This window comes from Mastomys coucha, unplaced genomic scaffold, assembly GCF_008632895.1.
Source record: "Mastomys coucha isolate ucsf_1 unplaced genomic scaffold, UCSF_Mcou_1 pScaffold16, whole genome shotgun sequence".
In the NCBI taxonomy this organism is placed as follows: Eukaryota; Metazoa; Chordata; class Mammalia; order Rodentia; family Muridae; genus Mastomys; species Mastomys coucha.
In genome coordinates this window covers 65,534,875-65,551,887 of record NW_022196898.1, presented here as the reverse complement: position 1 = coordinate 65,551,887, position 17,013 = coordinate 65,534,875, and the positions used below count along the sequence as shown (strand labels likewise).

The window sequence follows — 17,013 nt, the reverse complement described above, 5'->3', positions numbered from 1 at the left end:
CCCCGGCTTAGTGGCACGCAGGTTATACAGGAGCATGGATAAAAGATCTCTGTTACTTGTACTTCCATGGATATATGTTTTGTAAATCTTTTTTAAAAAGTAACAGAATTAAAAGTTTTAAAAGTCATTAGTGAAAAGTATTCAGATTTTGTAGACTTCTGAGTTAGTTTCGCTTCAAATTAGGGTTTAAGGTTTAAGGAAAAAGGACTCAGGGGGCTTAAGGGCTTGGGAGACAAAGTGCTTCAAACATTATTAATAACTGTTAAAACAAGTTAACGGGCCACAGTAGTGCAAATATTCCCATGAGGCCACGTGAAGGGGAGGCCAGCATTGTGCTTTAGTAAATGTGACCAATGTGCTAGGATTTATCTACCTGCTTCTCTCCACTGCCCTGTATGAAGCACAAACCTTACACCATAATGAGCAGGAAGACACTACTGTACTGGGGTCTGACGAGCAGCTCTTCCTTAGTCATTGGAATTGTAGAATAATCTCCCATACAATCTTAGGCTGGTTCAAAGAAATAAGGGACTTTCCAGCTTCAAATGGGACTCGTGTCAGATGTTGGGATAGAACACAAACCTCAAGCTTGTTTTATTTTCTTCATAATGGCTTCCTCTTACATCATTAATAAATAGCTACATTTAGTCACTTAGTCATTGAATATACCCTTAATTTATAAGATGGTGATTAAAGTGGTTGAGTTACCTTGGCGTCTATATTTCATTTTTCTCTGTGACTTTGTCTGTTCTTGGGCATCTCCAGACTTTCGTTTTGCTTTCCATGAATAATAATTATCAGAAAGTATGTTCCAAGTTTGCCACAGTTTGTTCATATTCTTCTGTCAGAAAAAAAAATTTTTGAGTGAAAAACTACAGTTTAATCTCATTTTATTATCCTAGTACAAAGAGCTCTAAAATTTAAGAATTCTATTTTGATAGAATGGCTCCGATGCCTCAAGAAACTCTGTGGTAATTGTATTGGTTTTCTTTCTTACAACATCTACCATGTGCCCTGATCATTGTATAATGTATTTATTAACTAATTGAACAGGGACCATTAATTTTTTTTTTTTTAGTATATACTTTTCTTTTTTTTAAATATTTTATTTTCTGTATATGGATGTATACCTATGTACTAACTAAATCTGTTCCTGGAGTTCCCAGGGACCAGAAGAGGGTCTGGGATCCCCTGGCACTGAAATTATAGAAGGTTGTGAACTTCCATATGGGTTGTTCTGGGAATCAAACCCAGGTCCTCTGGAAAAGCAGACATTGCTCTCAATCACTGAACCATCTTACCAGTTCCTTATATGCTTCCCTTAAATTGGTTAAATGAGCTGCTTCTCAATTCTCTAATTACACACACACACTTTTCTTTGGAGTTTTGTTCTGTTTTGTTATGAGAGAAGGTCTTACTGTATAGCCCATGGTATCCATGAGCTCACTGTGGAATCCAGAGCAGCTTGAAACTTGGATCAGTCCTCCTGTATCTGGTCTCTCGGTGCCTGTAAGGAAAGGACACAGTGAAACCTATGAACTAGACTACTCCGTGGGTGGAAAGAAATGTTTATTGGGAGAACAAACTGCCAAACTTCCTCAGAGAACAGAGGACAGCTACTGGTATGGAAAGCCTTATCAGTTTTATGGGAAAGGTGCGGGAGGTAGGAAGAGAGTAGAGCAGCCTGAGGGTTAACATGAGGACTTTTGCTCTGTAACAGGCTGTTAGGCTTAACCAGGAGCTATAGGCCCTTGCCCAAGGTAGTTGACGCTAGGGGTAGATAAGGCAAGTAGTAGCATTCCTGGTAACAGAAACAGCCTTTCGGTTTATCTAGTCAGAGTCCTGTCTGGGTTAGATCCAGGCCTTCATCTAAGACATTGTCAACAGCACTGCCATTTATGGGGGAGGGGTGCTGCTTCGACCTAACTGTGCTGAGATTGCACATGTGTGCCACCGTGGTGGGCTTCTTTGGGGGCTTTGAATAGACAAAATTAAAGTTACTCTTACATCATACTTCCTATAACCTAACCACTGTTCATAGAAAGTTTCCTGAACTTGGTTTGATTCTATTGTAGGTTTACCAGATTTAATGATTCTATTTCATAAAATGTGAATATTGTTCAAATTACATAGGAAAGGTAAAAATGTTTACAATTTTCATATAACCCTGATACTGTAACAATTCAAAACAAATGATTATATCATAGGTTACCATCAACAAATAGAACTAGTTTTATCTACTTGTGAATTATAATGATATGAGCATTTATTTCATAGAACCAGTATCTTGTGAATTATAATATGAGCATTTATTTTATAGAACCAGTGTTTTGATTATGTACAAATGAGTTCTAGCACTGTGAATATGTTGTTACTTCCAGAAGAAATTAGAACAGCATCCAAGAGTGAAAATATAAAGTGAAAAGCCATGGGTAGTAGCCAGCTTCCCAACACTCCTCCAGAAACTTCTAGCCATTGTCATGTGGCCTTTTTGCTTTGGGACTATGGTAAGACAGAACACCATGTCCCGGGGAGGCCTGCTTACCTTATGGCAACAAAAAAGGAAGGGGAGAAAGAGCAGGGACAGAGATCCTAATATCTGCCTCAAGGGTATGTCTCCATTGCTTGTCATTAGCTCCCTACCCCAAGATTCTGCCACCTGCTAGTAGCTCTGGAACAGGCAGCAGCCTTAACCCATGGGTCTCTGGGGGATGGTTCCCACCCAAATGATAGCTTTTCTGTGGTGGAGAGATGTCTCTTGAGAGTGAAGCTGTGTGTCTGCTGCTCCTCCATGCAAAGCCCTTCTCTGGGTGGGCCCCATGCTGTTTGACCCCTTTTCCCAAGCTCTGTTATTTTACCACTCATGTGCTAGGCTCTGCTGAAATACAATCAAGATGGCAGTTCACACAACCTGTCACATGCCAGCTTGACAAAACTACCAAAATTAATACCTGGAGTCAGTCTGGAATTTTTAAACTATCAATGTCATCTTGAGGTTTCCTATTTTGAGCTCTCTTGCCTTACCAACATTGACATTTAATAACCTTTTGTAAATGAATGGATTTTAATAACTGTCCAACACTGACACACAGGCAAGAGGGGCAATTTGGAAGAATGACCACATCATATCACTACTGTCACCTTGCCTTGTTTCTTACACCACATCCCCCCTGCACTTCCATTTCACATTATTAGCCACTTGGACTTTAATCCTGGTGCCCATACCTTGACAGTCCAGCTTCTTCTTCTCTCCATCATTCTCTACCTCCCCCTGGTATCACAGGAATCTGTTGATTGAGCTCTTTCAGGAACTCTTTGTCACACTCAAACTTCCCCAGCAATCTTCCTTAAGATTCCAGAGCCACCCACCTGCTCATCCACCACTCTGATTCTCCTGTTCTAGGTCCCAACGATAAAGAGCCACGCTCGGGTGTGTCTGGGAACCTGTACTTGCCATGCTGTGCACTTCATGTGAACTGCTCCTCACTTTGTCTTTAATCAGTTGCTTTGTATTCCTCCCATCAGCAGGGGTTCGTGAGTCTATTAGCACCTTGCGTAGACTACATGCGTGCTGAGTGAATACCACAGAGTGGGTGAGTGGGTGGCTGAGTGAATGAGAGCAAGCCACACCTTCCTTGTTCTTTTGCCTTAATAATTTTCTGAGTTCTTATTTCCAACCCATTGTTTTCCTGTCTTCTCTCCACTCGCCTGTCTCTTTCAGCTACTATATTTATTCTGTTCAACACAGTCTTGCCTGCTCTGGATAGAGCCTCCAGTGTTTACCCCTGGGAATCCATTCCACATGCAGCCCATTCTACCTCCCAGGCTTCTATCTACTTTCCCTGCTGCATCTCTTCCCTTTGTCCTTGTCCACTCCAAACTCTGCCACCATCTCTCCCTTCTGTGTCTCACTGTAACAATGTCTGTGCTCATGTTGGGTCCTCACCTAGGTCTGAGACCCTGGGAATACATGGTCGACATAGTACCTGCCCTGCAAGCAGAATTAACCTTCTATCCTGCATCTTTAAATTCATTTGAACACTTCTCTCACGTATAGTCTTTGAGAATGAGAGCAGCATCAGTTCACCTTTGACCATCACAGGCAAGCTAGGCCAACTCATGTTAATATCCTCTTGGCATACAAAGAACACATACATGGCAGATGTTGATTTGAAACCCTGTTATGTCATAGGTCACTATGGTCTTTGTTAGTCCTTTCTCCCAGGCTTCTAGCTTCTAATAGAAAGATAATAAAACCCAATTTACAGTATGCTTATGTAGATTAAATGTGATAATATATGCAAACCATATAACGTAAAATGAAAGCCAATGGCATAAATGTAGTAATTGTCCATTAGTGCTATTGTTACTATTGCTTTAGGTGAGTACTGTTAGAAGATCTTGTTTTGTCTCCTAGTATTAATGTGTTTCATTTAACTCTGTGTAATTTCTAGCTGAACAAAACTGAAACTAGAAGTTAACCATTAGCTTTACTATTAAATTTAAACCTTTTCTCATTACCTTCCAATATTCTATTAGTCCTTAGTCCTTTCTTTTTCCTTTTTTTTATTTTTTTATTTTTTTGGTCTTAGAACATTTTGCAGGTAATTGCTTGCTTTTTAAGGTTTCACCTGACAGAGGACCAATTACTGCAAGTGTTTGTGAAAAGAAAAAGTGAGAACATATTCAATTCTCTCCACCCAGGCTTTTCTGCACTGTTTTGCAATCGAGAATATTAAATGAAGTCCAAATGGTTACAGCTAGCAGAGCCTGCTACTTGTAACTGCCCAATATACCAGGATACCTGAGGGTTTTCCTTGGCCTCATGGGTCTCTAACACATTCTGTTTTCTCAAATTTGTTAACTTTTGTTGGATGACCATGTGTTGTCCTAATTCAGACAGATGGCAGACTCAGAATACCTAGTCTTTGTGACAGAGCAAGTAACAAGGGGCTGGGGTTGTAGCTCAGTTTGTGCAGTGCTTGCCTAACAAAGCCCCGCATTAGATCTTCAGAATCTAGGTATGAGGATACAGGACGTGAAGGCAGTGGGAGTATTGAGTTTGAGGCCAGCATAGACAACATGAAGACCTAGTGTCAAAAAGGAAGTGAGAAACTCAAAATCCACTGAGCAACTTTAGGAGAAGAGCATCTCATTATATTATGCTTTCATGGAGCATTAGCATGATGCAGTGCATACTATTCTTTGACTCGAGTGTCTTGTGCTTCTTATTAAGCAATGTTTTTTTTTCTAAATTAAAATCACGAGAAGATGATTCATTGTGCAGAAATATTCTCATTTTCCCTTTTTCCAACTGAAATTACGAAGTCAACAAGAACAGTAACAACAACAAAATGCAGCAAGGAAAACATCAAGAATTGATCATAGTTATTCAAAATAGATGTGTCATCCTCCATACTGGTAACTGAAGTGAGACCCAGGCATTGACAGAAGAACAGCACAATGCCAGAGGCCAAAGGGCCAGAAGAGAACTGGATGCGCCTCATCTACTATAGCAGCCAATGCCAATGGTGTGATGTTCTTGGTAGTGATGGTCAAGGGCAAACATCTAATAGGCAGATTGTTAGACACTATGTAAGTCAGTGTTTTGCATTTCATGTGCTTCTTAAAAAGTCTCTATGAATGGAATGCTATTATTTTTTATATTTGTCTTATGGATGGAGGACTTAAGACTTCAAGTAGGATCCTTACCAATATCACATAGCTTATAAAAGGTAGTAGCAGGACTCAACCCAAAGTCAAACCCACTCCTGAAACTGCCCACAGTTTCATGAACGGAGTTCACCTCAGTTAGGAGGGAATAAAGGACCTGAAAGAGAGGGTTTGAAATGCAAGAGAAAATGTGAAGCCAAGTTGTGTCCCAATCAAGGCTCCACTTTACTGAGAACAAACAAGGGTTTTTATAATCACAGGGGAAACTGAAAATAAGTCTCTGGATTAACTATAAAGAAAGTTCAGCTGCCAAAGTCTCCAGGTTCAGAAGATCTTCAGGTGGCTGGCATACTCAGGCACTGGGCATGCTCAGGTGATGGGTGTATTCAGGTGGTAGGCGTGGTCAGGCGGCTTCTTCAAAGACAGTCACCAGAGAGCATCTGTCTTAGCTCTCAGTTGTTAGCCCTCAAACAGAGGCTGTCAGGAGTCCTATGGATGACTGAAGTGATAGAGGGGATGTAACACACTCCCATCCCTCTTAGTCCTGATTCTACATGGAGAGACTCCCGACTTTGTCCCTGACATCAGAAGACAACTTCTCTTTATAACTACAGCATCCCTTGGACAGAGCTAGACCATCATCAACCCCTCTCTGTTTACAGGGCTTTAATGTAGCAGCGTCCAGAGTGACAAAGAGCAATTTTGCTGTAAATTGATTATAGCAATGGTAACATTTTAACCTTCACAGAGAAGGCAGGAAGACAAAATAGAAGTGTGAAATATTGTATTTCCTGAAGTCAGTATCCGGACATCCTTCAGGCCAGCCATTCTGTGCAAGTATATAGAACTGTATAGACCACAAGGCTAAGCAGACGAGAGTATGGTCACAGTTGGTGGATGGACTTCTGGACCTTAAATATTTAAAATCTGTATGGCTCTGTAGCTGGGAAGACTATAGCCCACAGAGGAGTGACATTAATGACCTCAAAGCACTTTTTCGAGAGCATGGATCCTGCTTGAGTTTGGTCTTTTAACAACTTTACTCCAGGCTCTAGCTCTTAGTACCCATTGCCTGGCATTATTAGCCATTCAGTTAGCACTCTGTTAGACAGTCCTCCTAAAAGAACACAGTGGCTCACAATGTGATTCGTGACATCCCTGAGATAGTTCTACCTAGGAAAGCAAACAAGCAAACAGTGCACCAGGAATCTTACCGCTAGAAAATGTAAATCGCCCATTGAGGATAGAGGATTGTATATATTGCAAACACAGGTGAGTGTGTGTGTGTGTGTGTGTGTGTGTGTGTGTGTGTGTGTGTGTACAATCTGTTCTTTAGAAAAATAAAGTTTAAAATTAAAACACAGAAATGAAATTTTACATTAAAGGAAAAATTCAAGCATCAGTAAAAAATATTTTTTATTGGCTTTTCACCCTCTAAACATTTTCACATAGTCATTTCTTTGAAAGAAATGCTTCTGAAATGATGTCCCTTTATGAGTCAGTCGGACCACAAATGATGTCAGTGTATAATGTCCCTTTTAAAATGTGAAAAGGTGGTGTCCTTAACCTGAGAGAGATGCTATTCCTGCTCATGTCTCTTGACTTAGCTCTGGTTCGGGAAACTTCAGAGCCCTTCTGTGGACTGCATAGCTATTAGATCATCCTGCTACTTCTCTCAGCGCCTCCAGGGACCGCCTCTGCTTTTTAAATCCACCTAGCCTCTTGCTCGAGTGATGCCAGCCATGAATCCACCTCCAGGTCCAGCCATGTCTTACCCATGCCCTCTGCCCAGACAGCTTTAACCAAGAGAACCCCCTGTTTCATTCTCAGACATCCACTCTCAATTCTAATGGTATTTTCTTACTTAGATTGCCTTTGGTCACTGTGTCTAAAATTTCAGTAGCCTAACATTTTCTCTCTAGCATCGGGCTTCATTTTTCTACTTGTGCTTATATTACAAGTTGATGGTTCATATTTTATTTATTTTGCATATAGTCTTTCTCTCCCCAGGAGAGAATAAACTCTAGGAAAAGCGAGAATTTTTGTCTTATATCTTCAGTGCTGAATCTTTCAGCCCCAGAGGCATGCCTGGTGCAGACGAGACACTTAATAAATTATTCTGAGTATATTAACAAACACATACATATGTGAAATATGTCTCAATGTGCTAAATCCAAAGACTAAAAGAGTGGACAAAGTGCTCAAGTTTGGTGGGGATGAGGAGGAAAAACGTAAATATTGCGCTAAGCCTGTATAACGGAGGATGGCTGGAGCTCAGACATGTTGAGATTGTGAACTTGCTTGTGTTCAGTGTGCTGTGTAGTTTTATTTCACCTTGACATGAGATTCAGCTGATAGGCATTTTTTATTAGATTATTATTAGATATTTTCTTTATTTACATGTCATATGATATCTCCTTTCCCAGTTTCATCACAACAACGGTAACCCCAAACTAAGAAGCAAAACTATCTAAGTTAATCCCCTGGACCATCATATTCGAAAACACAATCTCTGTGGCTGTGCATGTAGTTAACTTAGCTTCTGGTTAAAAAAATAATAATAATTGAAATTGGGAACTGTGACTGAGAAGCTAAAGTGATGAACATCCCCTATCTACTAACAGAAATATCATCACCACTAATGATGATCCTTAGATTAATAGTGTAATGCAGATGTGCGCTATTTGTTTTGTAAATAGTGACATTGCAGCATAGAGTTTGAGATCTTATCCAAACTGAAGCGCTCACGTGGCAGACTCCAGAACCAGCCATGCAGCAGGACCTATGGAATGCAGCATGCTTTCCTCCATAGCCACTATGCCTGGTCTGCACTTCTGACTTCCGCACCGGAAACAGGAGGAGCTGTTCTTAACCTTAATATACTAGTCAGACTACATGGATTCAGTGAATTCTCCACATGGCCAGACCACACGCATCGCCTTACCTTTCTCTGTGGTGTCTTCAGCTTACAGAGGAAATTGGAAAACTTGAAGATAAAGTGGAATGTGCTAATAATGCCCTGAAAGCAGACTGGGAACGGTGGAAGCAGAACATGCAGAATGACCTCAGGTCAGCGTTTACCGACACGGCAGAGGAGAACATCCGCTACTACGAGCAGGTAAGCCCATGCTCCTCGAAAGCACTTCCTAGTTACGTGGTATGCTCTTGACTGTCCACCTGCTTTGTTGAAAGAGTCAGGAAAAGAGTCCAATGTCAGTCTGCAGCCTCCTTGGTGACTCCATTCTGCTCTGATTTCCCCTCTCTTGATTGCTCTGGAAGGATTTGCAGTCCTCAAAAGAGGGTGGGATGTCTCTGATGGTGCCCTTCCTTTCCCCCTTTCTATGTTTATCTTTTTTTTTTTTTTAAGATTTATTTACATGAGTGCACTGTAGCTGTCTTTAGACACACTAGAAGAGGGCATCAGATCCTGTTACACATGGTTGTGGACCACCATGTGGTTGCTGGGAATTGAACTCAGGACTTCTGGAAGAGCAGTTAGTGTTCTTAACCTCTGAGACATCTCTCCAGAATCTGCAAAAGAAGAAAATCAGCAGGCATTTGATGGTGCACAGACTCAATCGCCAGCTATCCCTGAACCCCGTGTTTCTTCTATCCCACCACTACTTAAAGAGCAACAAGGAAAGAGCAGCTGATCCAAAGATCTCTCTATACAAAGCTAACTAGCACTTGGGGGAAAACAGGTCATGCTTTGTTAGCATTTTTCTTTTTGAATAATCACTTTGAATTTTGCAACTAACAGTCCTCAAAGAGGTTGCTGTCTCAAATGAATGATGTAATGTTATTGCTTTCCTACCCAACATAATCTAAATATACTTTCCTAGAAGAATATGTAAAAAACATCTCTCTAACATTGCCTCTGACAAAAATAATAAATATATGAAATTGGTAGATTAGGGAATTTATGCTATATAGCTACAATAATTATCATATTGGAAGTAGCTTAAATTCAGTAGTTATTTCTTTTGAAAGATGAATTAGTATGAACATATTCATAAAATAAAAATTAATTCTGCATTTTTTTAACCAAGCATTATGCAGTAACCTGAAGAGATAGCGGCAGCATGTATGATGACAGCCCTTTTTTCATAGAGAGATACCCAGTATAGGAAAGAGTTAAAACAAGGCATCTTAAAAACTGTGATGCACTGTCTAGTATAGCCGGGTGGTGGTGGCACACGTCTTTAATCCCAGCACTTGGGAGGCAGAGGCAGGCAGATTTCTGAGTTCGAGGCCAGCCTGGTCTACAGAATGAGTTTTAGGACAGCCAGAGCTATACAGAGAAACCCTGTCAAAAAAAAAAAAAAAAAAAAGAAAGAAAGAAAGAGAGAAAGAAAGAAAGAAAAGAAGGAAAAAAAAGAAAGAAATACATTGCGGGGAACCTAATACAAAAGAGATGCAATAATCCTCCAGAGAATAGGTCGAGGATGAAATCTGAATGCTGAATCTCTACTTGAAGATGTGAGAAACCAAAATCCAGGTACCAAAACCTCATGGACAAGAATATAGACGTGAGGGACGTGTTCAAACCATTTAGCTGTGTTAGACGAAGAAGCAGAGGCAGTGTTGAGATAAAGCTTAGGCTGATGGGCACAGTATCAGTTTAATCTCATCATTCCTTCTAAGAAAGCCAATGAGTTCTCATCTGATGATGTTCATTCTCTCTTCTTACTGTTGACCCTGCATTCATACCCTTGAAGGAATCCAAACAGCTCAACCTGTCTGTAAGCTTCAGGTTTGAAAGATGTAAACTACTTCTCCTTAATGAAGTCCTTTTATCCACATGAGGTGTCAGTATCACAACTGTTTAGATCTATAGTGATCATTACTCCTCCTTTGTGGTCCAGGCTGGGCATACTGACATTGACATTGTGGCATCTTAGTGACAGTCAGCTGAGAGAAGGCCTTGAGCATGCCGTGTAGAGTTGGACAGGTGCACAGCAGTTAGGGGCGTGTCCTTTTCTGGCAGAGAGCCTGAGTATGGCCCCAGCACCTATGTTACTCCACACACAGCTGGCCGACAGCGGCTTCAGTTCCAGAACATCCAATGCCCTCTACTGCTGCATGAGTACACACACACACACACACACACACACACACACACTTAAAAATAGAAATAAATCTTTTAGAAAAAAAAAGAAAATACCTTGAAAAGGAGTATATATAATATACATGTTTATTATTGTGAAGCATACATTAAAGGTATTAAAAATTATATGACAAATACAATCAATTTCTTTTCTATGCAATTCCTGATGAGTTTTCTAGGTTTGGGCTCTGGGTCTTCTGAGATGGGGTCTTGCTGTGCAGCCCTGGCTGACATGGAACTTGCTGAGTAAACCAGGCTGACCATGAATTCACAGACATCTGCCTGCCTCTGCCTCTGCCTCTGCCTCTGCCTCTGCCTCTGCCTCTGCCTCTGCCTCTGCCTCTGCCTCTGCCACCTCCAGAGTGCTGGGGTTAAAGGTGTGTGCCACCACACTGGGCTTCAGATTGAGCTTTAAAAAAAAAAAAAATGTGTGGGTGAATGTTCTTACTAATTCAGTTTAACCTGACTAAAATGTTTGGAGTTTGACCGGGGACATCTTACATAAATGTGTATTCATGTCATTCTCATGTTAAAACTTGGTATATACACAAGTATCACTTCCTTGGAAATAGTTAAATTACCATCAACATGCCTAGTCCTAACAAACATCTTTCACAGCTGCTCACATCTTTCACAGCTGCTCGTGTCACTGGGTTGTGCTTTTCACTTTGTCCAACTGTGAACTGTCTTTCTGTTACTGAAAATACAAGTCAAGTACCGCGCCGGATGTGTTGTTTGGAAGAACAATTGATTGTTATTATAACTTTAAAAAACCCTGCTCCAGATATCCCTTGTTATTTCCTTAGTGATACATTTTAATGTATCTGGCACATCAGTCCCCTAAGGCAAGATAGGGAAGTGGGCACCCTTGAGTGATCAGGAGGTCTTCATTAGTAGAAAAGCTGCAGTGGCCTTAAGATCAGCAGTGTGTGGTCATCTGTTAACTTCAGACTGTCTCAGACACATGGAAAAATGAAGGGTTTCATGATCTTTCCGTCCCCCGTTTATTTTAATCATATTATCACAGAAATGCCTCCTTTTTCTTTACTATTCACATAGATAATTCCCCAAAGGGTCTATTCCTTTTGCAAAAGATAAAATAGAGTTCACCTATCTGCCTTTGGATTTACTTGTAGGAAGGGAAATGATCACAGCTTGTATAATTTCAAATTTAAATATCAAAATGACAGAGGGAAATGAAATTACACATGTGCAAAAGTGGATCTGAGTCAGATGCTAACGATGGGCATTCTGAAATGTCGTACTTAGATTCCTGACTCGGGCATTCTGAAATGTCGTACTTAGATTCCTGACTCGGGCATTCTGAAATGTCGTACTTAGATTCCTGACTCTGTGGGAGACCTTTGACTCTGGCTAAAGGATGGTTGTAAAATGATACTCTGTTATTTTCTACATGAAACCCACGCCCAGCTTGGATCATCCCAGCCTGCATCTGTTTGTTTAGGGGACTAGTCTGCACAGTGTGTCTGCAGACAATTTCACTGTTCTGAAGTGAAGTGTGCTTACACAAACTAAGATGACCAGGGCATCGCCTAGGAGATGAGATATTATGGAAATGTGCTGTGACCTTGACTGAACCAATGTGAAGCAGGACATGATTGTACATCAGCATATAAACAAATTCTTACTAATGTGATAATATGACAGGGATATTGAAACAGTGTAATTTGGCATATGGAACTAAGTGAGTGGATTTTTTCATTGTTTTTGATTACTCTCGATGCACATAGTGATGGAGAAAGCTTCAAAGAATGCTGATCCTGGAGAAAAAATGGTGGGTTACTAGAGTACATTCTTATGAAAGCTTTGTTTTGGCATCACTGACTACTTAGCTATCCTACCTCCTCTTACACATGTACGTTGGGTACCTCCTTGGACTTCATTTCAGGGTAGCTTTAGGGTAGCTCTAGGTTTGACCAAAACCATAAAAGAGAACAGTGACCTTTTCCCTAGTAGAAAACTTGTTTGGTGACGTCACTGTGAGTTTGAAGGCTGTTACAAACAACCCTGATTTCTCTTCAGTTCTATTGAAGGGCCTTTGCTCAAGGAAATGTCCGTGGCTTTCTTTGTGTGCTCATATGCAGAGGACAGCCTGACAGGAATAAAAAGGATAGGGAATTGACCAGAGGTAGCTGGAAATTGTGTTGAGGGGTGGAGTTAGTAAAGGGAACTGGATTCTAGGACATCTGTAGTTCACAGACTTTAATGTTTTCTGGTTTTTTTTTTTGTTTGTTTGTTTCTTGTATGTCTTTTTATTTCGTGTTTTTTTATTTAGTATTATTAGTCTACATATAAAAATCATTATTTTGTAGCCTTGTGTTCTATTTAAAAGAAAGTAATATATACTTACTGAAAACCACCACAGAGAAATTAAGTAGTTTTCCTAAAGTAAAGAAGACATAAAAGTTAATAACCTCATCTCCTACAGAAAAATAGATATTAGTATAATTATAGAAAAATAATTTACTAGCCCGAGATTGTGATACTCATTAAATAAGCATTTGCATGGCCCCTTTTTGAAAGTGCCCATATGAAGTATATTACTTTTTTTTATTTGGGGCCATGATGATTAAAATGAATATATTTGGGGTTTTTTATTTCATATTTTTCAGTTGTTTGCATAATTTTTCAAGTAATCATAATTGTCATGTATTTATAGATCACCATGCAATTAGATATTTACTACTACTTAAAATTTGTGTATTTTTTTTCTATCTTATGTAACACTATAGAGCCAGCTGTGCTGATGTGTGTGTGGGGGGACACAGTAAAGGGATGGGTACTTGTGAGTAGGGAAGGAGAGAGCCAGGAGGCCATGGACTCGGACATGCTGATACCTGCCACATAGGTCAGTGGAGAGCCAGGAGTCTGTTTTGCCAGAGGTAAGAAAAATGACTCTTATTGCATCCAGAAACCTCTTTCACAATTTCCCAACAGTAAGAAATCCTTCTATAGTCCAGCTTTGCCAAGGACTGTAATTCTCTGTTGAGCCTAAGCTTACCGGAGACCCCTTGAGTGAACCACGTGGAGCCTGAATTGATGCAAAAAGTAAGAGGAATTTATTGTTCCTGTGCACTGGGGTCGTCTCAGACCAGAAGGAGAGGCAGCGAACCCTCGCAGCTCATGCAGTGAGCTGTTAGACAGTTTTCAGGCAGCAGCCATTAAGCACAATGTGATTGGCAGAACAGTGTGGCTTTTTAAACCGATTGGCCTTTAGGGAATGAGGTGGGCAGTGGTCTGAAGGTGGGCAATGGTCCGTCCTGTGGAATGTGTCCCCACCCACAGGTAGGTCCCTTCCCACCCTGCAGTCTGAGGAATGTTAATTAGCCTTTCCTTTCCAGTGGGACAAGTGTTCCATGACCTTCCCAGAGTTCCTGAGTTGACCTTTTCAGGAACCAGCCTCAGCTTGGAGAGGGGTTCTGAGAGAAGAGGTGTCTGGGATAGGGGAAAGAATGATTCTAAGTCATATTGTGGATCCAGGCTGATGGCTGAGCTGTGTTCTACTTGCTATTCTAAGAGATCCCTCTGTCCATGCCCTGCTTGCTTGTTTGTCTGTCAGTTCTCCAAGCAGTTCTCTCTTTTTATCCTAAAAAAAATTCTCTGAATAGCTCCTATCCTGCAGAACACCCATCCAATCTTTTATTTTACATATCAATCCAGCCATTTACTGCAGGTTTCCTTTTGAATATCTTCTGAATCCCAAGTTCCCAGCCCTTATGTTCTTAGGAGATAGCAAGCATACATTTTTTTTTTAACATTGCAAAATAATTCAGATATCTGTCTGCCTTTGTGAAGCACTGAGGATAAGATAGTTGGGTGGGGCCCTGCCCTAAAAATTACCATTTCTACTATGCCTGGGCTTAACCTCCTTCTTTCCTGCGCTGACCTTGAACTCAGGAATCTGCCTGCCTTTGTATCTTTCTGACAAGTTGAGTCATACATAGCATAGCTGCCTTTGTTCCTTTAGGTTCATGAAGCCCCTCAAAATTCATATTACATCCTTATTTTTTGCATAGCTGAGGAATTGTATATATTTTCAAGTCATACAGCTTTACAGAGAATTTTTACAGTCTCTTTTTTTTTGAGACAGTGTCTTCCTGTGTTTCAAGATTATGGGAATCTTCCTGCCTCAACCTCTGAGTGATGGAATTACATGCAGGTATCATTGCAGTTTGTGCTGGTATCTTTAATGGACAATTGTTTAAATTTGCCTCATTCAGTTGCTTGTAATGGACAGGCCTATAGAAGGATTTGGGGTATACCGAGCACCAAAAATATTTGAGTCCACAAGGACAGCTGGGAAGTAGGGAAGCGTTTATGGTGAAATGCGTTTTCTGGGAGGTAAATGAAAATAGAAAAAAAAAAATTTCCTGACAAGGGCAAATCTCTGTCCAAATGGGCACTACTACTGAAGATTTTCTAAAATCCAAATCTAGTTATTTGTGAGCCATCTAAAAAGTTCTATTCACGTCTTCATCTACAAGCTAAGTAATGGACAGACCAACTCCAAGGATTCTGAATGTTCTCCAAACATAGTTACCTTTATTCCGGAATGCAATGCATCCCTTGTTATGTTTGGAAAATGGGAGCTGCAAAGGTTTGCTTTAACAGTTTTACGCTACAGACTTGACACATTTTTCTGATGTGGGGAAAAAATTGCTGAAAAACCAGCCTGGCCCAAGATAGAATAGCTCCCAAGAATTCTGGTGAAAGTGTATTGATTATAATTATAAAATTGCTACCTGGGAAACATCCTGATCTAGATTTCTGTCAGAAATTTCATTCCTTTGGAAGCTGTAAAAAAAAATCAGAAAAATTACTTTAGTAAAAGGAGCAAGTAGAGCACCTTCCCAAAATTTTATTCTAACTAGCACAGGAGGAATGTCACCTTCATCTGCCATCAGCCTAAGGATAAAGTGCTTTTTAAATCCAGAAGGAGAGAGCAAAGGAGGGACACTCTAGCCATTTTCATATTCCCTAGAATTTAGTAAAGTGGCTTGAAAATTTATAGAAAAGTTAGTTACACTTTCAAAGTCACAGACTTTGAAAGAGGTTGTAACTTAAGAGGAGTGAGCAGTTCGAAAGAGAGAAACGTGAATCATATGAAGAATCAAACGTGATTGCACCACGGACCGCGGACCATGAAACGCTAAGATGAAAGCAAGGTACCTTTAAGGATGAGTCCAGGAAAGAATGGGGAGTGCCAGGGGTCACGCTTCAGGAGGGAGTGAGGTTTGAGGAGGGGGAGTTGAGAAACTTCCAAATAGTACCAGAGTCAAGTATGTGGAGCCTCTTTGAACTAAAGAGAGAAAGATCTAATAAGCTCATAAAATTATTGCAATAAATGTCTGATGGTGACAGTCTGGGAGAGAGAACATGGCTGCTTCGTTTCTGTTCTGCCTCTGTGCTCTCAATCAAGGAGGGAAAATGGAAATAGCATGGATTTGCCTCTCAGAAAAACAAAACCAAAAAAAAAATGGTATATTCGAAGAGGTTAGATGAAAACTATCCATTCTGCAGAAAGAGAGAAGGCTGGTTACTTTAGTTTCCTGCTGGGTGTTAATGAAAACCCTTTACCAGCTAGAAAGCAGAGTTATAGCCTCAACTGAAGCTTTGAATTCTAAACTGACTCTTAGTAGAGAGATTGACAGGTCTTCTATCCACCCCCTTTCCCCTTTCTAGATGACTGCAAAAGTTAACTCCAGAAACTTGGATCTCTGATACCTGTCTCTAATTAATGTCCTCTGCCACATAGTCACCAGCACTACTCAATTCTCTGTATGAGTCACCTTGGGAAGACAAGGGTGGACATGGAGAAACTTTATTCATGTAGAGTTTTTTTTTTTTTCCTCCTGTGATTCTAGAGAATGCCAGCAGTGTTTCAATTTCTTTTCTTTTCTTTTTTTTTTTTTTTTTTTTTTTTTTTTACTCTTGAGGCTGAGATTTAGTAGATTATATTAAAGTAGATTTAGTAGTGTATGTTAAATCATTGCTTCTTTACACATTGGCTCTCTCTCAGGCTGAATCTGAGTAAAGAGGCACATTTTTTAGTAATTAACCTCACTCTTATTACTGCCAAAGCAAAGAGGAGCTATAGGGAGTAGAGGAAACCAAGAGCGCAGTCCTGAGTGACTGTGTATTGCCCACATGGGCGTGTTCTGTCAAGAACCACAAGGCCTCAACCCCATGGAAATGCCAAAGGCCTTCCTTCA

The 17,013-nt window shown here is 40.4% G+C and overlaps 1 protein-coding gene across 1 annotated transcript in view; it reads left to right on the top strand.

Annotated features, from left to right (window-relative positions):
- Snx7 (sorting nexin 7) overlaps positions 1–17,013 on the top strand; it is an 86,298-nt gene that overhangs the window by 60,484 nt on the left and 8,801 nt on the right. The window contains exon 8 of the mRNA XM_031375298.1: positions 8,639–8,791. Coding sequence (XP_031231158.1) covers positions 8,639–8,791 — 153 coding nt within the window. The remainder of the gene's footprint in view (positions 1–8,638; positions 8,792–17,013) is intronic.